Source organism: Tribolium castaneum, chromosome 1 (genome assembly GCF_031307605.1).
Source record: "Tribolium castaneum strain GA2 chromosome 1, icTriCast1.1, whole genome shotgun sequence".
Lineage (NCBI taxonomy): Eukaryota > Metazoa > Arthropoda > Insecta > Coleoptera > Tenebrionidae > Tribolium > Tribolium castaneum.
The window spans coordinates 5,131,160-5,157,939 of NC_087394.1; the positions used below are offsets into that span (position 1 = coordinate 5,131,160).

Below are 26,780 nucleotides of genomic sequence, written 5' to 3' on the forward strand. Positions count from 1 at the left end.
AACCATCGATGTTTGAAAAATATTGTCGCTGGTCCCAAAATTACCTTGCTATTTTGTAATTCAATGATTTTTATTTTAATATTTTTAATTGATTAGTATGTAGGTATAAGAAAAGATTGTAGAAAAATTCTAGAAAAATTTGATTAGATGCACAAAGAAAAAAGTATTTAATAACAAACGCTATTGGTTTTTGAGATACAGTAAAAAAAGGACATTTTTTTTAGAATTTTTTCCACTTTGGTTTCACAAATTGTTCATTGTGAAATTGAAAGTAGTTTCACAGAGAGAACTTTTGTGCAACTCCTTTTCGTAAATTTTTAGGAGTTGTATTGGCAGTACTGGGCTGGGCGTCATCAGTCATCACTGTAATCTAGTGTGTGATCTGTCAATTTATAAGACTTAATTGTGGCACTCCTTCGTCGTGCTCCAAAACCATTTGTGCCACAACAGAACGTCTTATAAAACTCGTATCAAAATCGTTTATTCCCCGAATTTTTTATAATTCTCCCATTTATCATCGCTTCTCATTAATTAAATCAAAAACAACCAATCAATTGATGATTCAGTTGTATGAAGGGGCATTTATTCCGAATCTCTTCCACTGGCGATTACATTTAATCCGCAATAAAACGATTTAATTATAGAATGATCAGCATAAAGTGAACGTCACGCGTAATTTCCCCGTTTTGTTTTTTTTAGCACAGATCAAATAAAAGCATGGAAAGCAACCGCATTTGCGCCAGATGCTGTCTCGCACAATTCTAATATGAAAAAAAAAAGTTGAATAAAGAGTTCAACTTCCTGATTATCTCCTCATTTCTCTACACCACATACTTATAAAACGCCTGATGCCAGGGTAGATAACTCAAGACCACAATCGCGGTCTCTCCTCTCGGATCATGTCTGCAAAAACCGAACGTCCACTTCGACTCCAAATCCGTCAGGACGAAGGAATAATGCTGGATAACAGTGCTGAAAAAGCGCCTTCGAAACAACACGCTCAAAAACTCGCAAAAATACGCACTTTTCGAATTTGTAAGGATATGCAAAATTTGGTACAGCTTTGAGCACTTCCTCGTCTTTGTATTTGTCGGGGTACTGCTGGATGATCCAGGCGGCTTTGTCCCCCGTGGGGGGCACCACCTCGCAGAAGCATTCGAAAAAGTGCTTGACGTTCTCGCTGAAAGGGGCCGTGGGGTAACACCCGCAAAGGTTGGAAGGGGGCACTTACCGTATTCTGGAACCCATGCTGGTGGTGTTAGTAATCCATTGTGGGGGCGATAGAACTGGAGATTTTTGGAGGCATAGCGCCAATATTAACACATATTGCTCCAAGGGGGCACGAAAACAACCACCGATTGACACGGACACTGACAGACTGAATGGAAATAACGAAATCTAGTGGGTGAGACGAAGATGGAAGCGCACAGCAGGACCACCAACCTTGGAAACAGCTGACAAAAAAGGGATCTTTACCCAATCTTTAATTGTTAATCGCACTTTTTTTAATTTTGCTCTGCGGGGAAGAAGTAAAGGAGTCGGATTACAAACATTACATAACATCTTAAATACACGGTATTACATATGGACTGATTTGGATATGATATACGTTCTGGTATGCAACCAGCAATACACATTACATTTAAAATTGGCCTGCAAAAAACATTTTTTCTTCCCGTACTATAACTATAACTGTAAATTGCGCCAATAAAACAACAAATGGTACAGGCTCTCTCATCTATAAATTTTTTTTAAGTCTCTTTCAGACTCTATCATTAGCAAAAGGCCTTTTCTTATAGGCTGCCAGGGAAACGAAAGAAAAAATGAGGAAAATTTAAGTTTTTTATACCAATATTCAATGAATTTATTTTGTTTTCACTGGACAGACAACACAATTTTGAACAAAGTTTGTGGCAACTATGCAAAAATAGCTGTGGTTAGTAAGAAATCTTCTTCAATGTCAAAAAAACTAACATAACTTGAAAATTATCACAGATAGGTATAGGGAATGTAATACCGATCGACGCAGAAAAAAATTCTCTTCCATCTAGTAAAATAAAAACTGGGACATCCCATTGAAAAAATTAAGTTATGGGTACTTGAAATTGTCCACACTTAACCTTAAAATTTTTGGGTTTATTAACTTGTTTTCCAATTTTGAGCACACTGGAGAACAGATATAGGCTTTTTCTTTTAATTCTCCAAATATGATTTCAAAATCTCGAAACCTAAGAGAGTTACCGATTTTTTAAGTGACAGATGCAAATGATAAATATCAAAAACGGTTAAACTTAGGTACAGGAAATGCTGATAAAAACTTCCTTAAAATAACTCAACTAATCCAAAAATTCAGTAAAACACATATCTTTCTATTTAAAATAACCAGGTTGATATCGACTTCCGGTATAACCGGAAGTGCCACCATCTTGAAAATATTTTCATTGAGCAGAACTCAACAGATTATAGCTAAATACCAACTTTCAAATAATTATCTGTATTAGAACTTTCAATACTTCTAATGTGGGGTTTAGACGGAACAACCTGTATAATTCGTTCCAAAACTCTAAAAATAATTAGAAAAATTTAACTTGTTGCATTTTTTTGTAGATTTAGCCTTTCCATTTATTCTTTATTAAAGTCTTAACTATCTACTGTTTCTGAAGAACCTATGACTATTTTCTTACAAAAATTTTGTTTCACTTAAACTGTAAAAGACAACAAATAGATCTTTGCGCTAATAATTTACAACAAAGGTTATTATAATTTGTTCCAAGATGAATTTGAAAATTTTAAAATAAAAAAAATAGGGTATACCCCCCGTAAATACGCGCTATCAGTGTGACGTAGACATTTGAGGTAGGTCAGCACCTTAAAGCTAAACAATCGCCATTTTCAATGCTTTTCTTATGGGCATTTAAAAGTTTTTCGTATTTCTTTAATGCTAGAAGTGTAGGAACATTACTTTTACAGAGAAATGATAGCTATGAAAAATGCAATGTCGTTTCTTAAAGATTTTAGCAACTGAGCTAATATTTCTGTAAGTTGAACACATAAATCCTTTTCTAACCTAACTTTTTTCAAACTTCAAAATTCAGTTTTTCTTAATTTGGACATCATATTGATGTAAATTATTATGTGGCCTTTTAAAACTGAGGGAAAAATGGTTTGCCACACTAATGACATTGGATTTCTTCTGAATGACGAATTCATGGGGTGCAACCGGCGCAACCCCAATAAACGGGTTGTTTTCTGTCCCCCTCCCCCATCACGAGGGATGAATAGCAGGTATACGAGGGTAGAGGGTTCAGGCACATACATGGTTGAAAGTAGTACGGGTTGTGAGTTCTGTGCTTCTTTCGTGAGTGTCTTTTGTTATCGTGTTTTTTCCGATCGTTCTCCATATCTTCGTGTTCTTGAATTTTTAAAATTCTGTTTTTCCAAGACATTATCTCATTTTTGTGGTACATCATTAGGTATGATTTGTGAATAATATTTTGTTGCGATACTTTGATAGTTCATGTGTAGTAGGTTTTTACATCACAACTATGGGAATGTGTTGGGCTCCAGATTGCAAACACTATAGTACTCGCGATAAATGCCATTTTTTTAGTTTTCCTAAGTCGGGAAAAGAACGAGCACTATGGAAAAAATTGTTGAGGTAATTTTTAATAGATGTTTTGATATTAATTTTTAATTGCTTGTTTCATTGTTAAATGTAGAAGAGATGTAGAACCCGGACCAGGAGCCTACGTTTGCAGCTGCCATTTTCGGGATGGAAGAAAGGAAAATGGTCCTGAATTATTTTTGCACAATATCGCAAAAAGAGCCTATTTTCAAGTGGAATCTCCAGAAAAAAAAAAGATGAAAAAACAAGGACTCCCTTCTTGTTCTAGTTCCGCTGAATCATTAAGGTAAAAAGTGAATCCTAGTTTTAAATTGATTTACAATTTGATCATTTGAATAGTGTTGATATACCGGAAGAAACAGTACCATCGACAATGAATTTAGAGGAAGTGCCATCGACGTCTACAGCCGTAGTTGCAGCACCAGCAGATATAATTCAAGATGCTCCGTTAGAATCTATGGGTGTGCAAGCACCCTTGGTGTCACATGCGGCTCTTGAAGCAGAAATGTATTTTCTCAAAAAGGAAAATGCTGAACTTAAAGCAAAAATACAATATCTGACAGTACGATTTTGCTATGAAAATGTTCAAGGAAATGACAAACTCATTGTTTTATATACCGGTCTTCCCAATAGCCAGATTTTCGAAGCATTGTTTCACTTAATCGAAAAGTTGGACATAAAATATTACCACAAATGGACAGTCCAAAAGTTAACTAGAATTGACCAACTCTTTTTAACCCTAGTAAAATTACGACTCAATTTCCCTCAACTTGATTTGGCGCAACGCTTTGGGGTTGCCCAAAGCACAGTTTCTAATATTATTTTAACATTTGTCCATGTAATATATGAAATTTTATATAAACAGTTTATGACGACAATGCCTTCGCGCGAAAAAAATAAATCTTGCTTGCCAACATGTTTTAGCAATTTTACTAATTGTAGAGCAGTTCTAGATTGTACCGAAATTTTCACTGTGGTATCACGTAAGTCTATGTCAACACAGAAATTAACATATAGTACTTACAAACATCATAATACTTTCAAAGGGCTAATTGGAGTTGCACCCAATGGTGTCATCACATTTGTAAGTGATTTATACGTGGGATCAACTTCTGATCAAAAAGTTGTTTTAAATTGTGGAATAATCGACATGTTAAAAACTGGAGATATGATTTTAGCCGATAAGGGATTTTTGATCCAAAATATTCTGCCACCAGGGGTCACTTTGAATATTCCACCTTTTTTATCAAATGTCCAATTTACACCAGAGCAAGTTAAGTGTACCGAAAATATTGCACGTGCAAGAATACACGTCGAAAGGGCAATACGCCGATTAAAATGTTATCATATTTTAAATTTTTTGCCAGAGTCTTTGTGCCACTATGGAGATATTGTTTTTAAAGCGACTGCCGCTTTAACAAACCTCCAATTTCCATTAATTAAAGAGGTAGCAGAATTGTTTCAGGATTGTGATGATTAAAATAATGTAAAATAAAAACCATCTATTTATATACAGTTTATTATTGTGAAATAAAGGAAATATATTGGTCAAGATAAAATTCTTTTAAAATATTGATATTTTCTGACCACCCCGGATCTTTTTCAATTTGAAATATCTCTGTGCACTTTGGTGTCCACACGACAAAGTAGCAGATACTTCGACCAGTGATGTGCATTTGCCCCTGTACTTGGTGGTAATAATTGTGATTGCTGTTAAGATTAATGTCCTCATTTTCATCCCTCCAATAAAAATATTTTTTATCCTTCAGGGCTTCAGACAAACTGTCAGTGTCCCTATATTTATATGGGCATTTAATTTCGAGAATCCCATCTTCTTCCACTAATCCATCAGGACTTGCTCCCAAAAAGCCTGATTCTTCCAACCTACAAAAAAAAGTAATATTACATTATTCATCTAAGTTATACGTGTTAATTATTTTCGACCTACCAAAATCCCGTCTCTTGGACTTTAAGATTCGTCGCTTCTTCAAATTCTCTGAGCGCTGTCTTCTCGTGGGTCTTACCCCACTGCACAGCAGCAACCCTGTCAAGCGAATAGCCTTCCGCCAAATTTTTAAATAAAGAGGGTGGGAATCTTCGTCTACTGCAAGCAGATAGTACCATGCCAAACCTGCTGGCCGTTAAACGATGTTTCCTTGCTACATGCCAATTTTCGTTAACATGTTGGCCCCGAGTGCACGCCTCAACCAGTTTAATGCGTGCCTCATCTATTCTGCACTTCTCCAAAAGAAACTTTTGTTTGTCTATGGCCTGCACGTATTCTAAGCTTTGTAGAATTTCTTCGATATCTGCAATAATTTTTCTGGCTTCTTCACTTGCTTCTGGTCTTAGGAGCCAAGTGAAGCCCACCACATTCGTGACGCCTATTTCGGCACGGAACTGAATAATTTCGTCCTCAGTAGAGGACCTAGACAGTGCCGTATAGTTTGATAATTTCGGCTTGTAAACATCAGCTAACTTAATGACTTCTGTTTGTGGTGTTGTTTTTGATGGGGCACTCCACTGACACTCAATGTCAGTAGCACTTACATTATAATGAGCATAATATAATGCTGCAGCCATATGATGGCAAGCCACGTTGCCCCTTGGGCAGGTACAATGTGCCGTCTTAACCCCTTCTTCTAGGTCATATGAAATCTAAAACACACTTTGTAGAAGAAATGTCTAACAGTTAAATAAATACAAACCTCCACAGTATAATTTAGCTTTTTCATGCTCGGTAGAACTTCTGCAGAAATTCTCATCGGTTGTACTGTGCCATCAAACCTAAATTTGGTGACGTGACCGCTGGTAAAAGCATTTTCTCCCCGAACTAAAAAGCGATTACCGTCCCCAAAAAATTTCGCAATAAAGTGAAACTTAACAATGTGCTTTTCTGCCACTAAAATGCATAAATATAATAGTTTCTCAAAGTATAATTAAAGCTTACTCACTTTCTCACCGACAACGTGGTTCCCTGTATTCTTTTATAAAGTTCGTATTTTCACAAAAAGTCACTTCTAAATTAAATTAAAGTCTCTAGTGGCACAAATTACACCCGCTGCAGCTATTTGACACGTTATTAACGCACAAACACAACCAAAAAACCGAAAAACGTATTACACCACATGTAAAAGACTGGTTGTTTAGCTTTGAGCAACTGACCTACCGTAATAAGAGTGGGGAGGTGACGTCACGACTGATAGCGCGTATTTGCGTGAAACACTGTATTTTTATTTCAAAGAAAATGTTCACCCACAATGTACAGACTAGTGTAAATGCCACTGTTGTATTTTAAAATGAATAAATATTATTAATATCACTTTAATACCCCGATTCAAAAACTTCGGCCTTAAGCACAGTCGGGCGCGTCATCATTCAGTCATTCAGTTCCCCGCCCAATCAAAACAAACATAACCCCAAAAAAACCAAAAATGTTATTACGAAAAAACGTGTTGCCTCGCACCCTTTCGGACACTTTAGTGACTCTGTTTACCCTGTGCATCATCCCCACCGTGTACTACTTCGAGTTGTTCGTGGTGCTGCCCCATTTCTACGCCCAGTGGGACGCCTGGTACACCTTCCATTTCGTAAGTGGGACCTTCATTTTGTTCAACTTGTGCTCCAACTACGTGGCAATCGTCCTATGCGACACCAGCATTCGCGGGAGACTCCTCCCCACAGCAATGGGGCCCCACTGCCGCTTCTGCGCCGTTTGCGAGTGCATTGCGCCCCCCAGGTCCTGGCATTGCTCCACGTGCAACGTGTGCATCCTCAAACGGGACCACCACTGCATGTTTACAAGCTGTTGCATAGGACACCACAATTTGCGCTACTTTATCGTATTTGTTTTCTACATGTTTGTAGCCACTGTTTACGCCTCGTACTATAATTTATTTTTTGTACTAGAATTTGCCGAATTCGGCACACTTGAGTCGATAATTAAGCTGGTTTTTCCGCTGGCGACGCTATTTGTTGACTATTCGCGAAACCAAATGTATTTATTTCTAGTGTTGATTGTTTTAATTGGGGGCGTTTTTACGGGGGTTTTGTTGTATTTTCACGGCGATTTGATCTTAAGGGGGGTTGTTACGCATGAGAGGAATCAAAAATTGGGGCTGTATGACCTCGGGAGGAGAAAGAATCTTGAGGGGGTTCTAGGGGACAGGTGGTGCCTTGTCTGGTTGTCTCCTTTTGTGGAGAGCAGATTGCCCCAAGATGGGGTCCACTGGGACGTAAAGCAAACAACCAAAGCTAAATAATAAGACTTAACAACAGAAAGTATTAATTTGTCCTATTTATACAATTATTGTGATATACTCGTGTAGGGGAGGCCGGGGTACAGTGGTCACAATGACCCCTAAAAAATAGCAAATATAACTATAATAAGAAATAACTAGGAAAAGAAGAGCCAAAAACTGCCAGAAGTTTAAGACGTTTGCTTAAAAATGATACATTTACATTATAGCATTTCTAAGTTGGCCTTAAAACTTCAAGTCAATTTTTATATTTTTTTTGTTTTACACAAGAATTTGTCTATCTTTCAGAAACAAATAATAAATAATTTGTATTTTTCTGTGATTTTTTTAGAAGTTTCTATTAATAAGCAGTTGCAAATGTGTTGTTTCATATTTTATCTAAGAAAAAGCGTTGTTTGGTCAGTTAGCTTTGTGATAAAAAAAAATTAAAAATCCATTTAATAGTTATTCATAATTCAAGACGATAAAATTTTATTTTATATTTGAGAGCGGTTTGAATCATTTCACAAGATAATGGTGAACTTTATCGTCGTGTACAATACAAAATTTCATTCCATACAATTATTATAAACGTCAAAAAAATTGACAATGAAAAAAAAACGCCAAAAACAGAAAAACCACAATGGCTGTGAACCATATTTCTTTAGACGATAAAATTTTATTTTACCATGAAATAGTCAATGAATGAAATGCCATTTTACTGATCATGATAGAAGAAACGTAATTTTGGCAAACATTTTTATGAGAATTTTTTGCTCAAAAATATTATTGTTGTATTGTTTTAGAACAACACACGATTCATTAATATTTTCATATTTTTAATTTTATTGATATTAAATCGATATCATTGATATTAAAGTTAAATTTTAATTTTGCTTTCTGTAAACCGACACTTAATTAATTAATTTTAATTATAAAGAGGGATAGAAAAATTTTGAAAAAATTTACATACTTAGAGAAAAACGAAAAAAATCACTTTTTATAAAATACAGCAACAACATAAATATAAAGATCTTTTAATAACTATTTTTTTATTTTTTTGTATATTTTTTTGAACTGTTTTATACTTACCAGAAAGATAAAAATGTGTACTTTCTAAAAATGTGTCAAAATGTAGCATTTTTATAAATAAAATCGGCGTGTTTGAGGATTTAAAAAAAAACTCATAACAAACAAATGAATTTTGTGTTTTATTTTTGCTTCAGTCTGTATATTTGTTTAACTGAAAATAATTTTAACATACCTTATTTATAATTTCACATTTTTTACTCTAGTAACACTTTACAAAACATCTTGATTATTCACACCTTTTATGTGAATTAATTTTTCCATGGCCAACCACTATCAAATATTTAATATACTGTATTTTTTATAAAAAGTATATAAAACTAGCAAACTGTATTTATATACTTTATCGGAAAAAATAAACTTTTCGAAAATGTTACCTTTTATGTGAAATAATTTTTCCATGGCCAACCACTATCAAATATTTAATGTACTATATTTTTTATCAAATGTATATAAATATATTAGCAAACTGTATTTATATATTTTATCAGAAAAAAATTAAGTTTTCGAAAATGTTACCTTTTATGTAAAATGATTTGGTGTTTTTTTAAATATTATTTATTATTAATAATATATCATATTATTATAATTATTATTTTAGAATGATTTAAACTATTTTTTATGCTTGAGAAATGAAAGTGAGACGATTTGGAAAAAAGTGTGAGAATTTGTTGTTTTTTGTTTAGAATAAAGTTACCTTTACGAGTGGTAGTTATTTGGTCACATTTTTTTTATTAAACGAATTGTTTAATCAGGAACATACTTTGTTTAAGTATTCACTGTGCCGTTCTCCCCTATATTTATGGCCAAATGAAACCAAGACATACAAAAAATGATATACTTTATTAGTAAATGTTTGCATACTGTGTGACCCAAAACTGTGACATGTTTGAGTTTTGGGCCACCCAGTATATGAAAAATGGCTAGCACCAGTTTAAAAATTTGCACAAAATCACCCACAATTTGGCAGTTGAATATAAAATGTACCAACCTTAACTTAATTACGAACAAATTGTATGTTAATGGCACTTCCTGGTACAAGTTATCTAAGAAACATATCTATGTATAACACGTAGGTAACACCGTTACGTTTTATATTTTCACAAAAGAATCACAATTGTTTCAATGACTGTTAATAAATGTGTTTTGATAAAAAGTGATTTGATTTTTCAAAAAACCGCCTCTTCTTGTCCGTTCCTATTGGGCGCTGACCTCATTTGAAGCATTTGAATCAGATTCGCCTTTTCCCGCTCCAAAAGCGATATCCTTTCACTTTTTTTGCTCACCTCCTGCATTAAAAATACATTTAATCAAATTACATGTAAGTAGTTTTTTTTTACCTCAGTTAGGAGCCGATTTTGCTGCTTGAGTCGATCGTTCAGGTCTAGATTTTGCGGGTAATGATGAACAGCTAGGTTCATATGTAGGGGAAGACCTCCACGTTCCCAACTGTCTGTGAGGGCAGCTAAGTGTCGGTTAACTTCAAAAACTCGAGCCCTTTGAAGCTCCAGTCTTTCCTGCTGGGCTTCCGACCACGGTTCCTGAAAAAATAACAATATAATAATAATAATAAACGCAAAATACAATTAAAAATAACGTACATGCAGAGAGGAAATACTAAAGAATAATAAGAATAATAAAAAAAAGTACATAATATGGATGTAAAACGAAAAATACAAATGAAAACAAAATAAGAAGTAATAGGTATTTTAACTTGATTTGTAAAAAGTCAAAAGTGACCGTTATTTTTACAGTTGGGAGTAATAAAAAGTAAATAATTGCTCCAGAAGTGCCTCTACAAATGACGATCGAACACAAAAGTTTAATGTTCTATTGTAGTTCGACTTGAATGCGATGGCCTCCTTCAAAAAGATAAACTCACTTGTAGCAACAGGTTATTCAGAAAACTGAGTTTGAAAAATTTTACGTGACGGTAAACAATTATCGTTAAATTCTTGTCCAAGTGCTTCGCTTTTTGTTGCGGGAGAAAATATTGTAATTACTGAATTCAGCAATATTAGCTCTGACCTATCACGCTATGCCTAAGACGTGCAATTAATTTAGACCAAGTAATTGCGATAAAATATGCAAAAGAAGTGGAGAAATTATTTCCATTTATTTACAAACACAAATTTTTTTTAATCAAGTTGGCAACATTAAATTATTTAGTGTAACAGTTGCATGATGGTCCATTGTTTTTATAAAAACAGTAAGAGTTCTTCATAACTGTTTTATAAGAAAGAATATAATAACAAACTTATATTTTTTCCCATAAAAACATCATTTATCATTAATGTTCACATAATTATGGAGACAGTGTAAAAGTGCAAACATGAATTCGCAATGTGTTACAGTGTGGAGCAATTTTCATAATTTTTGACTCAACTTTATAAGTGTACAGCTCAACACTTATTGTTCTTTTCCAGTTGAATGGCAATATAAGTGAAAACACACTCCACTCCGAGTCTGTATTGCAAAAAATTAAAGTGAATGTAAATTTAGAAAACCAAACGTATTGACTCGAGTTAAATGTCATTGGCCACGAAGGTCAAACATTCTAATTATTTATAATTACGCACCTTAAAATTAAGCGTCAACATATCACATGTAAAAAAATAAACAACAAAACGGAATTTAAATGAAAATGCTCAGTAGAGTATGACGAGGGCAGCTTCCTGTTGAGTTCCCGTCTATCGGTTTTTCTCAATACGACACACATCCGCCAATTTAATTTTTTTTTCTAATTATTCGGAGAAATCAAGTTCATATTATAAAAATACAAGTTCATGAAAATACACGTACAAGTCATTTGCTGTTTTATATTTTGAGTAGTCAAAGCGTCTTATTAAAATCTGATGAGAAGAAATGGTCAAATTGTTATTTGAAAATGATTTACTTATTTTTGATTAAATTTTGGAAACTAAAATTTAAACATAGATTAATCGTTTTTCTTTTCTTGTTAGATAAAGGGTGCGTAATCGGTCTATAACTTTTTTATTATGCGAAATATTGCGATTCTGTTTTCATTATCCGATAGATCGACTTAAAGTCCACAAACTAAAAATGTTTTTATTGTACACAGGGTGTTGTATGGTAAACCAAAGTTACATTTTTTTAAATGGAACACCCTATATATTTTTGCTTGATTAGATTCTACGCAAAAAAATAATGTAACTTTATATAAACTATTATGGGTCTATCTCTTTTCGTTTCGGAATTATTCAACTTTTCGTTATCAAAAAGACCAATTTTTGAAAAATCACTGTGAAGTCGACTATGAATATTTTCCGGCAAATTTGCAACAGAAATATTCAGAATATCCTGCAGTTTTAGGAAATAGTCGACTATTGCTTGAAACGCGGAAATAATGTACAGGGTGTGCCAAAACGCAAAAAGTTGATTAACTAATTTTTTTTTAATGGAACACCATGTAGTTCTTTACACGTATCGATACATCTTTTATAAGCTTTCTAATGATATGCGGTTTTTATAGCAAATTTACAATATTTCTTAAAGTGTTCAAAAAAATAAAAAATAATTTTTTTATTTATTTTATAATTAATTCTTGATAAGTGAAATTTATTTATGTATCAGGTAATAATTGGATTACTTGTGTAATTAGCCACAGTAGTACATATCAAAAAATTAATTACCATTTGACTATTAGATTCTAAGCTAACAAATTTTCTTGTAATAGAATATATTTTTTTGAAAAATCTCGAAAAATATTTTAAATTTGCTATGCAAACCCTATACCGTTAGAAAGCTTATCAAAAATGCTATCGATACTTTTAATAAAATACAGGTGTTCTATTTGAAAAAGATGAGTTATTCAACTTTTTGCGTTTTGGCACACCCTCTATATTATCTACGTGCTTTAACTAAAAGTTGTCGATTTACTAAAACTACAAGGTATTCTGAATTTTTTTATGGCAAATTTATCGGAAAATATTCATAAGCGACTTTGCAGTGATTTTTCAAAAATTGGTCTTTTTTATAACGAAAAGTTGAATAATTCCGAAACGAAAAGAGATAGACCCATAATAGTTTATATAATTTTACATTATTTTTTTGCGTAGAATCCAATTATGCAAAAATATATAGGGTGTTCCATTTAAAAAATATAAGTTTGATTCACCACCCTGTGCATAGCAATAGCAAAAAAGTTATATACCGATTACACACCGCTGGGTTACCCTATCTTTGTTTTTTATGCCGCATTTTTGACGGTTTAACCAATTTTTATCAGAAAAATAAAAAAATATATAAAATATAAAGTTTCTGTAGAAAAGAAGAGCCAAGGAACACGCAATTTCAATTTTTTTCTATAGCAATAGAAACTAAATTTTTGAAAAGATATTTCTTTTGACTTTTTCATGATAAACATTTCATGCGGTTAACGTTCCTTGTGACTTTGGTATTGTTAAGTTGGTAACACTAAAATAATGTCGATACAGAAGATGTAACACTTCAGAAATTTAATTGGACGATTATTAATTCAGATTTGAGCTGTTTTTTTTTTAATAAAAAATGTCAATTATAAAATGTTGAACAACCTACAAAACTGTTTCTTTCATAAGTCAGTTAAGAAACTTAAAAATTGGCGTTCTGTTTAGACTTATTTATGATGAACAATTTTTTAAATCGGCCGAAAAGATAAACGAAATTGAATAAAATTTTGTGTCTAGATGACGTAGAAGAAACTAATTAAAAAATGAGAATTATATCAAAAGAAGAAATGTATTTGATTGTATTTGATTTTTTACCTACATTGGAGCATTACAAGTGTAGGAAAATAATTTTTAACGAAAATTTCAAATACTTGAAAGTTAATTTCATCATTCATTTTCAGGATTTTATTGTTAATTTTCTATCATTTTGGTTATTAAATAAGACTCAAATAAACATAATTCTACTAAATAAAAAAATCTTTGTTAGAATTGGACTCGATAATTAAATTTAAAGCCAAAGAAGAAATAATTGAAAAAAATTTAATTGTTATTGAAGGCAATATCAATTTAAGTCGCCTATGGTTTTGAGATTAAGTTGGCAACACTGAACAATAATGTAGAGGCGGACGAAGTGCAACTTAGTTTTCCCAATGTTGCCAACTTAATTCAAATCAACAAGTAATCTTGATTAAAAATTTGATTGGGCGATTTGGTGGTTTTTTGAATAACACCAGTTATTCTGTTTTTAAGTGAAGATTTACCTTTTTTAAACTACAAAAAGTCAATTCTTTTGTAATAAGTAATAAACAAGAAAAAGTTGTTATGCATACTCATGAAAAATTTGAATTTTTTTAGGTTTGTTTAACTCTGAGAGCCAGTTAATTCTGGCGCACAAATTTTGAAATTTTATCGGAATTGCTTCGAATTATATGGGAATTATTTGGAATGTTTAATTAATAACCTTTATGGAATTATGCATGAATTACCGGATTTTTTTTGGAATTACTTAAATTCTGTTTGAAATTATCTCAGAATACTTGGAACAAATTTAAATTGAATTTCTTAGAACTATCGGAACTAATTTGGAATTACGAAAATTAAATTGGTAATACAAGAATTAATTTGGAATTATTGCTACTAATCTGGAGCTAAATGGATTATTGTAATTACTGGAATTTTCCTAAATTTTTTTGAAACTAATTAATTATATATTTTTGGAATTATTTGGAATAATTATAGTTATCTTTGGAGTTACTGGAATTACAGGAATTATTTTGTACATTACTGAAATTATTTTTGGAATTATCCGAGCTTACTTAGACATGAAATTACGTTGTACTTCTTGTAACTCTCGGAATTATTTTGGAATTACTGGAATTTTTTGGAAGTGGAATTAATTGTGCACATTATGTTTATATCCAAATATTTATAAAGAAATAATTTAAAAAATGCTCTGAGACTCCAAAAATAGTGTTTTTTAAATAATAAGAACAGCATCTTGTGTCAGCTAAGGTTGATTTTTTCTATCTGCGTGTTATCATCTATTTTTTAGTGAAAAAATCGTTTTACGAAAGTCGAATTACGAAAATTAAATTGGTAATACAGGAATTAATTTGGAATTATTGCTACTAATCTGGAGCTAAATGGATTATTGTAATTACTGGAATTTTTCTGGATTTTTGTGAAACTGTAATTAATTATATATTTTGGAATTTAAACGGAATTGCTTGGAATTATTTGGAATGATTATAGTTATCTTTGGAGTTACTCGAATTACATGAATTATTTGTACATTACTGAAATTATTTTTGGAATTATCCGAGCTTACTTAGACATGAAATTACGTTGTACTTCTTATAACTATCGGAATTATTTTGGAATTACTGGGATTTTTTGGAAGTGGAATTAATTGTACACATTATGTTTATATCCAAATATCTATAAAGAAATAATTTAAAAAATGCAAAAATAGTTTTTTAGTGAAAAAGTCGTTTTCTACATGCTGATGGAAAAATTAGAAAATCGTTAGTTTTGCTTAAATCTGAGGAGTAGTTAACTATGGAGTTATTAGTTGTATAAATTTTGGGAATTTTATCGGAATTGCTTGGAATTATATGGAAGTACTTGGAATTATTAAAAATACCTTGGGAATTTATGGACTTATGTGTGAATTGCAGTATTTTTTTGGAATTGCGGAAATTTTTTTTGAAATTTCTTCAGAATACTTGGAACGAATTTACGTTGAATTTTTTAGAACTATCGAAATTAATTTGGAATTAGTGCATAAATCATTTACGAATTACGAAAGCTGTGTGGAATTACAAGAATTAATTTGGATTACTGGAATCTCTATTGATTTTTTTTTGGGGCTACTGAGTTTTCCTGATTTTTTTTTGGAACTGGAATCAGTTGTTTATATATTTTTGGAATCTAATCGAAATCGCTCGGAATTATTTGGAATTATTATAATTATAGTATTACCTTTATCTACTGAAATAATTTTTGGAATTGTCAAAGATTACTTGTAATTGTAATTACGTTTCTTAGAATTATCGGAATTATTTTGGAATTTCAAAAAGCTACTTAAGTTGGAATTGGTGGGATTTTTTGGAATTGGAAATAGTTGTACACATTAAGGGCCCTTAAAAAATAATTGTAATGGCACTATGAAACGCCAAATATATTTTTTGAATAAAATCGTGTTTCTTCTAATGACGCAATGTAATATATTCAAATGCATGCGGAAATTCTCATGAGATAAATAATAGTGAGAATCTCGCGTTGAACTAGGTTAGTAGCGTTAAAAAGTTCATCGTAGGTTGTATCAGCTTGTCTTCCACTAAGATAAAACGGAAACTCACCACGTGACCCATCCGTCCTAAATACTTCATTTTTTCTTGCACCGCTGCAACTTGCTTCAAATACCACTCTCGCGCCTTCTCCACCGCATTCAACCCTTGCATCAAAACGTCCTTTTCTTGCTCTATCTGCTTCATCCGCTTCAGCATATTGTAATCGATTCCGTTCTGCAAAGTGTGTCGTCTCGGTTCTCTTCGTCTAACGTTTGCTTTCTTCTGATACATCCCGGGGGCGACTGGAATATCACTCTGGGCGGCTTTGCCATCACCTAGACTGCGGCCAGTGCGGAGGAGGCCAGTGTATTGGGGCCGTTTCTCGGTTTTGTTCTCTTGGTCGTTCATCATCAGGCCCATTTGCCAGTTTTGGAGCGCCGTCCGGATCTCAGCCCTGTCCATGTTGCCCCCTCGGTCGATGCCGATGGCGCTTCTGGGGGGCTTTGGGGGGCCGTAGAGCGGCTTGTTGATGTTGGGGACGGGCTTCTCCCCCTGGGGGTCCTTGGGGAGGAGCTGGGGCATACTTATCGTCCGCTGTTGCGACATGACGTTGTTTGGCCTGATGGCGGCAGTGTTCCAGTTTTGTTTCGGGGGCTCTGTACACGAAATTTCAATTTTTACTACCCCAAAAAATTAATTTGAATTTTTATTTTTTTTATCAAAAAATTCTAAAAATATAAATTCCAAAAATCGACGAAAAAATTTAATACCTTTAATCATAAAAAAAATGTACAGGGTGTTACGTGAGGATCTGAAAGCCTTTGTAATTTTTCGTAAAATCTACTTTTCTCGAGTGAAATAATGAAATGTGAAAAGATGCAAACGACATCGGCACTAATATTTTTCGAAACAAATTAAAAATATGGATAAAAATATTTAAAAGCTAAAATATAGTTATGTTGTTCTTAAATAAAAATTTTACTTAATTTGGCAAAGCGTTTCAAATTTAATGAATTTCTAGCTCAAAAATAAATTACATCTGTTTTCTGTTCTTGAACTAGCGATATAAATGTGAAGAAATAACAGTTTTCATAATCTTTTCGACTTTTGTCTACGCACTCGTAATTACAGTAGTGAAGCTGTAAACCTCATTGCAAAGTAGGTTTTCCTTATTAATAAAAATCTCCAAGCAGTGATGAGAGGAAGCAAAATTGCTCGTAACTGGCGGAAATTGCTTTATCTTGTCTTAATACAACTACCGTTGTACTTTGATTTTAAATTTGGTGCAAAAAACGAACTAAGTACAAGTACTCTGCTCTAAAATAAAGATTTTTGTTCATAAATCGTTCAGAATTAACCAAAAAAGTGAATGATCATGTTTCTAACGATTTCCAAACGATTTTTTCACTTGGTTCAGCACAGTCGCTTTTAGAGATAAATTGCTCCTAATTTACCAAAAAGGCAAAACAACGATTTTTGCACCTACTTTAACAAAATCTCTTGACTCAATAAGAAGTTAAATCGCTTGTAGTTAGTTAAGATAGAGTTAGAAATTCAAAATAATGATAATTAAAATTAAAATGACAAATTCTATACTTTATTGAGGAAACACGTTTCTGGCTTAAAAACGAGGAAGGAATTGGCTGAAAAAAGGTAGTTTCTGCTCTACAACAGTGATTTTTGAATTTGTTTCAGCAAAATTTTAGGAATTCAGTAACTCAACCATTTGTAACAATTTACAAAATTAGCTTTTTGGTAACAATCTAAATATATCTCAAAAAAAGTTAAATTGCTTTAAATTGATTGAAAAAATGAGTATTTTGCTCTAAAATGACGATCTCCTACTTGTTTCAGCAGAATCTCTTAAATTGAGTAAGATTCTAGCTTAAACGTGAGCGAAATGTTCGTAATTGAACGAAACAGATTTATATTATAAATTGATCCATATTTTTAATTTTTTTCGAAACAAATTAAAAATATGGATCAATTTATTTTTAATGCATAATCTACTCATGAGTAATGACTAAGACACCTTGAACTTAAAAACTTAATTCCGAATATAATTCTGAAAACGGGAAAAACTAAGCCAAGCTATAATCCTACTTTGCAATGAGGTTTACAGCTTTACTGCTGTAATTGAGAATGCTCTTTCTTGTGCCTTTGTTATAAAAATAATTATAATTACTGCGGTTGCGTTTTTTTTGTAAAGTCTTTTGCACTTCCATTAAATGCAACTCTGTGGACACGAAGATAAAATTAATGTCGCACTACTTGGCTCATTTTTGAGCAGAAACTCTCAAAATTCAAAAAGGAAAAATTGTGAAAATTTTTATTTTAATACCATTTACAAGCACTTTTATCAAAAGAGATTTTGACAAAACAAAATAAATACGAACGGCATTTTAGAACAGAGATACTAACTCTTATAGTTATTTCAAACCGTTTTGGTTCATTTTTGCGTCTAAATCTCTAAGAATTGTCTAAGAAAATTATCATTTTGGGATATTTTCTTTATTTGTTTTAGCCAATTTCTAACGAAAAACGGCCGAAAATAGTAATTCTAAGAGAAGAAAAGTTATTTCGTTATTAAACGTCAGCAAATGAATCAGTGTATAAAAAACACAAAACAATATAATTGAAGTACGAATCACAAAAATATTTTGTGCTTTCTGAATCTGATAAGGTTAATGTTCTAGATAAGTTGAAATGGATACGAGTTTGAAAATTTAAAAAAGTCTTCTTAAAATTGAAGTAAAAAGGAAAGACTAGCCCGAAAACCTAAGAAATAAATTTGGAAGTTCGAAAAACTAAAAATATATATTTTAGAAAATTGACAAAAAATGTGAATCATAATTATAAGCAATATACTCAGAAATTAATTTTAAGATCTCAAAAATTAGCCAAGCCATGTCGAGACCATTATAGTACTTTAAAACTTGATTTATAAACTCATATTATTACAACCCGTATTTCACTGGAAATCTTTACATTTGCAATTTGGGGTGAAGGTAAGATTTTAGGTTTTTTAATTTAAAAAATTTTCGCTCAGGATAAAAGTTTTTGATACTTCGAGATTTTAAAGTTTTTACGTTTTTCCTAAAGTTGTTTTTTTTTCACGTTTTTTAATTTCTTCAAATCCTTATTTATTCTTGTTTCTTTTTTTCTTAATATAACTTTAATTTTAACCTTCGTTTTCTCTAAAAAATCGAAAATAAATAAGTAAACCTGAAAAATCGTAGTTAAACCAAAAAAATTAGCGAATTCAAATATATCTAAAAAAATTAAAAAATCAAACAAATCTATTAAAGAATAAGAAACAAATTCTGAAAAAAACATAATCGCTGAAAACTTAAAATTCGTAGGTATCACAATCCTAACTGAAGTTTAGTGAGAAGTTTAAAATTAAATAAACCTAAAATCTCAAAACCAATTCGAATTTTTGAAAAACTAGAACTCAATTTTTACATTTAATATATTTTCCGATTTATGACCAGAGGTAGATTTTTGGTTTTGGTTAGAAGTAGTGTTTCTACAGATAGTACCTAGTTTCTAATATTTCGTGAGTTTGAAGTGAAATTTGTATAAATTTTTCAATGGTTTTTCTATCGTTTTCATTTTACAGATTTTTTTATTTCAGTTTGCATTTTCTCTAATTTTAATATTATTAGTCGATTTGCATTTAATGAAAACACAACAGAAACAAAACAATAAAATAAAAAAATCAAAGATTCAATGCAACTTTGACGTCATAATTATCTAAAAAGGTGCGGAAGTTCATGTAATTAATTTGCAAGAAAAAACCGAAATAGGTATTTAGAATTCTGGAAAAGATAATAATTAAATTTTGATTTGAATAAAAAACCTGAAAAAACTTATTTAAACTTTAGGTTAAACCAAAAACTCAAACAAATCTGAACCAAAAAATCTCATAAAGGAAACAATCCAAAAATAAATAAAAACTGAAAATCTGTCATACCTCTAACTGAAACTTAATAAATAGTAACGTAGTAATTGTATTTATTTCACAAAAACTTAGTTAAAACATTGGTTAAACCAAAATCTCAAATAAATCTGAACCGAAAAATTTTAAAAAGGAAACTCTAAAATTAAATAAAAAAGGACAACCTGAAAAAAACCTCAGACCTCTAACTGTCAGATCGGTTCAGATATTAGTTTCGTCATAAATGAAATACGGTTTAATTATTAATTAATACCATTTGCAGATTATATTATGCACAATTTTAAAAAGGTTGTTGTTGAAAACAATGAACTAATCACAGATAAGAACATTTTAAAATAATGTTGGGCGTAGAATAAAAAAGACTCGAAATTTTTAATCAGAACTGTGATTAAAATTAATTTTTTTGGTTTTGGTTACTTATTACTGATTAAAAATACTGTCATTGCATTGTTTTCTCAGTTTTGTATTTTCTCATTTTAATTTTATTTTGTTCTATTATATTTCAGTGAATCACTTTAACAAAAACGTAAGAGTACTTTCGTCTTTAAGAGAATAAAATATAAAATTCAACTTTAAATAATTGAAGAAGTCATTTTTTTTTTAATTTTAAGTTAAGTTAAGTAAGGCGTCATTTCTAAAAGAATGCGGAAGATCAGTTAATAATTGTAATAATGTAGTTGTAATAATGAATTTGAAAAATCCTAGAAAATTTTGAAAAATTTAAATAAACACGAATCAAAAAAATAATAACAGTCAAAGATAATTAAACTAAACCTGAAGTACTCGACCTAAAAACCTGAAAATCCATAAAAATATAAAATTTTGACAAAATTTTGATCCTTATTTTTGAGAACAGACAAATGTTGTGAAATGAAATAAATTTAGCTTTATTTGTACCCTAAATTATAGAAAAAAAATTTTGGAGGTTGTAAAATTTGAAATACCCTGTATGTCCAAAAGCGGTGCTGACGGGGGTCTGTTGGTGGGCGCAACCCCCTCCCTCTTGTCGCTCCTCCTCTCCACTTGGTTCCTCAACAGGCAGATTTTCAACCCCGCACAGAACCTCTCGAAGGTGAGCATCCCATTGGGGGGTGTCACCTTGCGCAGGCTCTCGAGGACGCCTTTGGGCAAGCCTTTGGAGCCGTCGTCTTGCCATCTGTTCTCGATGTCCGCAAAATTGACCAAACCCGTCCTTTTGTCGTCCATGATGTCGAAGAGGGTGCGCATGGCAGCCACGAACTGCTTGGGGAGGCCGTCGAGGGTTGACGACTGGATGGGCGATGACATGTTGTGTTGTTTACACTTTTGTTAGCAGTACCATCGACCGCACGAGTGGTACCGTGCTTCGGCTGAACTCGACTGAGATTGGTGGGTTCGCTGGTAGGGTACCCTACCAGCGGTGGGACGATGGAGCAGGTACCACGTAATAACCGTTGGCGAGGAGGAAGACTGACCTTCGGGTGAGGTACCGGTGTTGGCGGGAAAATGAGATCGGTATTGTTTTGCTGGCTTATGACACACCAGATTTGAATTTCGGGTCAGTTGGGAGTGGAGCTTGAAGTAACCTGGTTAAAAAACTTGAATCTGGTGATGATGGTTTAAGTGGATTTTGTAAATCGTTAAAAACCGTTTCATTATTGTTCGGGTTTTGTGCTTGCTTTAAATTTCTAACGTTGGCTTTTTTATTTTTTTATAAATAAGGAAAAACTACTTTGTAACCAGGTTTACAGCTTTGCTACTGTAATTAAGAATGCTGTTGCTCAAGTCTTTGTTAGAAAAATATTTATTGCGGTTGCGGTTTTTGTCTTCTTGCACTGGCGTCAAATCCAACTTGCGTAAAGTTAATTTTTCACTATCAGCTCATTTTTGAGATTTTTCAAAAAAAGCACGAAAATCATCATTTCATTTTGCTGAAACCAATACAAAAATCGTTGTTCTGGAGCAGAATACTCGATTGTCATTTTGGGACAACGATTTAGCTCGTTTTTGAGGTAAAAGTCAAAGTTATAGCAACGTTTTTTTTGTACACCATAAAGTTTTACAACAGATAAGCAATATAAGATAAGCAATCCTTACAATAAGATGTTTTGACACAAGTGACTACAGTCTGTCTGCAATAACTCACAATAAGCCTGTCTGAGTGATTAGTTTGAAGAGTCCTTGCGGTTTTGGGGTAATCATAATAAAAATTTATTGGTGTACAAAGAAAACGTTACTACAATAATGTGATTTTTCTAAAGTAGCCAACAATTTAACTCATTTGTTTAAGAGAAAATTGATTGAGAATAAGTATTACATATTTTGGTCAATTTCGAACTATTTCTAATCCCGCTAATTGTTTGGTATTAACTGAAACAAGCACGAAAACTATTATTTTACTCGATTTTTTAAGAGTACTAAACTATTTAGCTTGTTTCTGAACCAGAGATTCTTTAAATTCAGAAAGATTTTACCAAGAAAACTACAAAAATTGACATTTTAAGAGAAAATAAATCTGTTTCGTTCAATTACGAAAATTTTCCTCACGTTTAAGTTAGAATCTTATTCAATTTAAGAGATTCTGCTGAAACAAGTAGGAAATCCTCATTTTAGAGCAAAATACTCATTTTTCCAACCAATTCAAAGCAATTTAACTTTTTTTGAGATAAATTTTTACTAATCTGAAGAGATTTTGAGAAGAATGCAGAAATCGCTAGTTTTGGACCCACAACATTAAAAACAACCCACGAAAATCGCCAATTTTGTAAATTGTTACCAAAAAGATAATTTTGTAAATTGTTACAAGTGGTTGAGTTACTGAATTCCTAAAATTTTGCTGAAACAAATTCAAAAATCACTGTTGTAGAGCAGAAACTACCCTTTTTCAGCCAATTCCTTCCTCGTTTTTAAGCCAGAAACTTAGAGTGTTTCCTCAATAAAGTATAGAATTTGTCATTTTAATTTTAATTATCATTATTTTGTATTTATAACTGTATCTTAGCTAACTACAAGCGATTTAACTTCTTATTGAGATAAAGTCAAGAGATTTTGTTAAAGTAGGTGCAAAAATCGTTGTTTTGCCTTTTTGGTAAATTAGGAGCAATTTATCTCTAAAAGCGACTGTGCTGAACCAAGTGAAAAAATCGTTTGGAAATCGTTAGAAACATGATCATTTACTTTTTTGGTTAATTCTGAACGATTTATGAACAAAAATCTTTATTTTAGAGCAGTGTAGTTGTATTTAGTTTTTTTTATGCACCAAATTTAAAATCAAAGTACAACGGTAGTTATATTAAGACAAGATAAAGCAATTTCCGCCAGTTACGAGCAATTTTGCTTCCTCTCATCACTGCTTGGAGATTTTTAATAATAAGGAAAACCTACTTTGCAATGAGGTTTGCAGCTTCACTACTGTAATTACGAGTGCGTAGACAAAAGTCGAAAAGATTTTGAAAACTGTTATTTCTTCACATTTATATCGCTAGTTCAAGAACAGAAAAACACGCTTTTTTAGCTAATTCCAGGTGATTTAGCTTGTTTCTGAGATTTAGATTTACTAAATTCTGTTGAAACAAGACTAAAAATCATAGTTTTGATACAGAGCACTCACTTTTTCAACTAAATGCAAGCTGAATTTTAGCCAGAAGCTATCTAAATTTTTCATATTTTTGTCAAAATCAGTTTGAAAGTTGTTAAAAACTCTTACAAAGATTTTATCGAAAAGAGGATTCAAAACTATCATTAAGGACAGAATAAAACCATTTTAGGTTTTTTTTGAAGAGATTTTTTTTGAATTTTGATTTTACATATCGTCGTTTACAGAAAGAAAACGGGCAATCTCAGTTAATTTTAACCGATGTAATTTATTTTTGAGCTAGAAATTAAATTTAAAACGTTTTGCCAAATTAAGTAAAATTTTTATTCAAGAACAACATAACTATATTTTAGCTTTTAAATTTTTTTGATACAAAAATTGTTTTTTTTTTTTGGAGCAAAATACTCGATCTTTAATCGTCAGTTTCAACTTTTTAAAGATTTTTTCGTTTACTGCTGTTTTTCGGCAAAGTCAGAGTGATTTAACTCGTTTTTGAGTTAAAAACTTATTAACTTTAAGAGATTTTGTTGAAGCTTGGATTAAGATTGTTATTATAGAACAGTTAATGCTTTTTTTTGCCAAATATTGTGCGATTTACTTAGCCCAGTTTTTGGGAAATATTTATTATTTCAGTTTTTACAACATTTCTCATTTGAGGTTGACTGGAAGTTTGAAAAATTGAATTTGCACCTTATTTTTCTAATAAACATGTCAAAAAATATTGTTAAAGATCAAAATGGATTATTTTAGACGTGGAACGATGTAAGGAATACATGAATATTTTAAGCAAAATATTATTTTTCTTTTGCAAATTTGTTAATTTTGGTGGAGGCGCCGAGAAAACAAATGCCTATAAGTAATTTGATTAATTAATATTTTATTTCTTAGTGGTTATTTGTGTGAAGTAATATCTCTTTCAAGAGTGAATATTAAATTTTAACGGATCGTTTGAACATTTCTTGTGTTTGATTTATGCAACCAAATATACATAAAATGTGAGGAAAGTTTATTCTGTATAATAATTATAAAATAGCCTTCATGTTTCATCTTGTAACGGAACTTTTTCGTCTAAAAATCTTCCACAAAATTAAAAATGAACGAATCACAGGCAAAAACTTTTACAACATGTCAACAAAACGCTTTGTTACGCACACAATAAGCGAACAAATATTAACTTATAAAAAATAAATCACTACCAAAAAATGATGTAATCAATCAATAAACCGTGTTTTTGTTACAAAGTGTTGTTTCTATAACCCAGCTTTTATCTTTTTAGCCTTCAAACTAAACAAAAAGATAACTTTCGGGAACAGTCCTAAATCAATTTACTGCCAGACAGAATTTAATTTATGCGAGTTCTGGGTCGCTTTGTTATTTATAGGGATTTGGGGATAAGAAAGTGAAACAAATTGGAAATTAAAAGGTTTTTATTGCGTTTCAGGACATTTTTTACGAAAAATCTAATAAAACATTTTTGGTGGATGCGCCGAGAACCTAAAAATATGTCTGTTATTTCGTACTGTTCTAAAGTTGTGTACGTATTTTATAATCTTACAGAAAACAGTTTTCTGAAAACACGTCTCGTAAATATCACGTTACTGAATTAAAAATAGACGGTGTGCAAAAACATGTGAGCTGAATGCTTTGTAACGCACACAATGGCAAGAAATCCGTGAACAAGTCAACTGAAAACAACTTCGTACGTCGCAAAATTAATTTTGATAAAGTTCCAACAAGCAGCACTAATTGAATTTATTAAACACAAAAGGGATCATGTAATCACTTCATAAATTGTGTTTTAGTTGCAAAGTTTTTGTACTTTTGTTTACGCAACGGTCCTAAACCAATTTATTTTGTGGGAGTTTGATTTGGGGATGAGAAAAAGAAACGAGCTAGAAATCGGAATCGCTTTATTGGTTTTCGCTTATTATAAATAATACTAAATATAAAAAAGAAAAGGTACAATATAAAAGGGACTTTTTATTGTAATATTTACAATAGAATTATGATATAAACTATATAACTATAACAACAATATGTACACATAGAGATGTTTTTTTACGTACAAGTATCGAAAATATAAATCGTAGAATTGGAAAAAATGGACGTCGCTGACCTGCAGCTCAGAGTTGAGGGGTTTCAACGTTAAGTTTCGCTAACTTTCTAATTGAGTTTTAGCAATTTGACTCAGTCCTTGGAGTACCCAGCTGTTGGATTACTCTTTCTTCGATTTCCTGGAAACATACAACGTTGTAGAAAAACGAACAAGCGGATAAGCACGAACAAAGTACCCCAGTGCTAATTATTATTTACAAAAAAGTGTCAAACCCTATTATACCGAGTGGGCAAGAAATACTGTTTCCGTTGGCAGTTTATTTTTAAAACGCGTTTAAACACATGAAAAACATAAAAATATCAATAAATTTTGTTTTTTCGTCTGATTTTTAAAAAGACAAATCGAGACAAAAACGTATAATTGTATACATCGATTTATTTTTGCGATTTTTAAGTGTATTTTAAGAAGATAGTATAAAATAAATGGGTAATAAAAATTAAAATAACATCAATTTCGATTTCATTTAATGATTTTTCAGATGGTTTTAGTAAGATTTAACAAAGTTTTTACGAAAAAATATGCTCATACACTACTCTAAAATCTAAAAATAACAGCAATAATTTGGTGAGTTTTCTACTGATTTTTAACGAATTTTTTTGTAATAACTGTAAAGCTTTTTGGAAAAAGATAGCTTTAGACTTAATTTAGTAATTTTTTCGTTTGTTCTACCAAAATCTCATAAAAATACTATCCCAAAAATGTATTTAAGGATTTGGAAAAGGCAAAAATAAAACAATTTCCCACCAAATGTGTTTTTTCGGATTGTCAACGAAATTTTATTCAAAAACGAGGTAAATCGAGCAAACAAGCTAACTTAACCTCAAGTTCTATTTAAATTCGAAGACTTTTGAAGCAGTTTTAGCGACTTTTATTAACGAAAAAGTTTAAAATCTACTTAGAAACCTAAAAATAATCTCATCCATGACCAAATTTG

General features: G+C 31.7%; 6 protein-coding genes across 16 annotated transcripts in view; 2 read left to right on the forward strand and 4 right to left on the reverse strand.

Annotated features, from left to right (window-relative positions):
• LOC659951 (DENN domain-containing protein 1A) overlaps nt 1–1,568 on the reverse strand; it is a 46,872-nt gene extending 45,304 nt beyond the window's left edge. For 2 of the 5 annotated variants that reach the window (XM_064359926.1, XM_015984565.2), the window contains exons 1-3: nt 1,232–1,567; nt 1,025–1,180; nt 835–972 (exon numbers count right to left, since the gene is read on the reverse strand). In XM_064359926.1, the coding sequence (XP_064215996.1) occupies nt 835–972; nt 1,025–1,180; nt 1,232–1,248 (311 nt within the window). In that variant the 5' untranslated portion in view covers nt 1,249–1,567. Of the gene's footprint in view, nt 1–834; nt 973–1,024; nt 1,181–1,231 lie in introns of all 5 variants that reach the window. The other 3 variants (XM_015984564.2, XM_966217.4, XM_008197337.3) reach the window with 3 other exon arrangements.
• A 1,250-nt stretch (nt 1,569–2,818) lies between these two features.
• LOC135265572 (uncharacterized) lies at nt 2,819–5,184 on the forward strand. 3 transcript variants are annotated; one of them, XM_064355303.1, is made up of 7 exons: nt 2,819–3,037; nt 3,096–3,473; nt 3,526–3,658; nt 3,720–3,911; nt 3,965–4,608; nt 4,672–4,748; nt 4,804–5,184. In XM_064355303.1, exons 2-7 carry the CDS (start codon nt 3,134–3,136, stop codon nt 4,819–4,821), a joined length of 1,404 nt encoding a protein of 467 aa, XP_064211373.1. In that variant the 5' UTR covers nt 2,819–3,037; nt 3,096–3,133; the 3' UTR covers nt 4,822–5,184. The 3 variants fall into 3 exon arrangements, 2 of the variants coding, with proteins under 2 accessions (XP_064211373.1, XP_064211371.1); XM_064355301.1 differs by having other exon boundaries at nt 4,672–5,184; XR_010333284.1 differs by having other exon boundaries at nt 3,529–3,658; nt 3,965–5,184.
• On the reverse strand, nt 5,129–6,839 carry LOC135265574 (uncharacterized). 4 transcript variants are annotated; one of them, XR_010333290.1, is made up of 5 exons: nt 6,580–6,839; nt 6,334–6,527; nt 6,176–6,283; nt 5,574–5,934; nt 5,129–5,509 (listed from the first exon to the last, which is right to left on the reverse strand). XR_010333290.1 is itself a non-coding variant. In XM_064355309.1 (4 exons), exons 2-4 carry the CDS (start codon nt 6,388–6,390, stop codon nt 5,146–5,148), a joined length of 1,131 nt encoding a protein of 376 aa, XP_064211379.1. In that variant the 5' UTR covers nt 6,391–6,521; nt 6,580–6,839; the 3' UTR covers nt 5,129–5,145. The 4 variants fall into 4 exon arrangements, 2 of the variants coding, with proteins under 2 accessions (XP_064211379.1, XP_064211378.1); XR_010333289.1 differs by having other exon boundaries at nt 5,996–6,283; XM_064355309.1 differs by having other exon boundaries at nt 5,574–6,283; nt 6,334–6,521.
• Nucleotides 6,840–6,987: 148 nt separating this feature from the next.
• LOC660015 (probable palmitoyltransferase ZDHHC24) lies at nt 6,988–10,108 on the forward strand. Its single transcript, XM_966279.4, has one exon. The coding sequence runs from the start codon at nt 7,060–7,062 to the stop codon at nt 7,885–7,887; it is 828 nt and encodes a 275-aa protein (XP_971372.2). The 5' UTR covers nt 6,988–7,059; the 3' UTR covers nt 7,888–10,108.
• LOC660078 (uncharacterized protein) lies at nt 9,777–21,585 on the reverse strand. The gene is made up of 4 exons (XM_008197357.3): nt 21,101–21,585; nt 16,265–16,851; nt 10,293–10,493; nt 9,777–10,241 (listed from the first exon to the last, which is right to left on the reverse strand). Exons 1-4 carry the CDS (start codon nt 21,441–21,443, stop codon nt 10,122–10,124), a joined length of 1,251 nt encoding a protein of 416 aa, XP_008195579.2. The 5' UTR covers nt 21,444–21,585; the 3' UTR covers nt 9,777–10,121.
• A 4,038-nt stretch (nt 21,586–25,623) lies between these two features.
• The window catches only part of LOC100142089 (uncharacterized), a 90,001-nt gene continuing 88,844 nt past the window's right edge, over nt 25,624–26,780 (reverse strand). For both annotated transcript variants that reach the window (XM_064354920.1, XM_064354918.1), the window contains exon 6: nt 25,624–25,964. In XM_064354920.1, the coding sequence (XP_064210990.1) occupies nt 25,918–25,964 (47 nt within the window). In that variant the 3' untranslated portion in view covers nt 25,624–25,917. The remainder of the gene's footprint in view (nt 25,965–26,780) is intronic.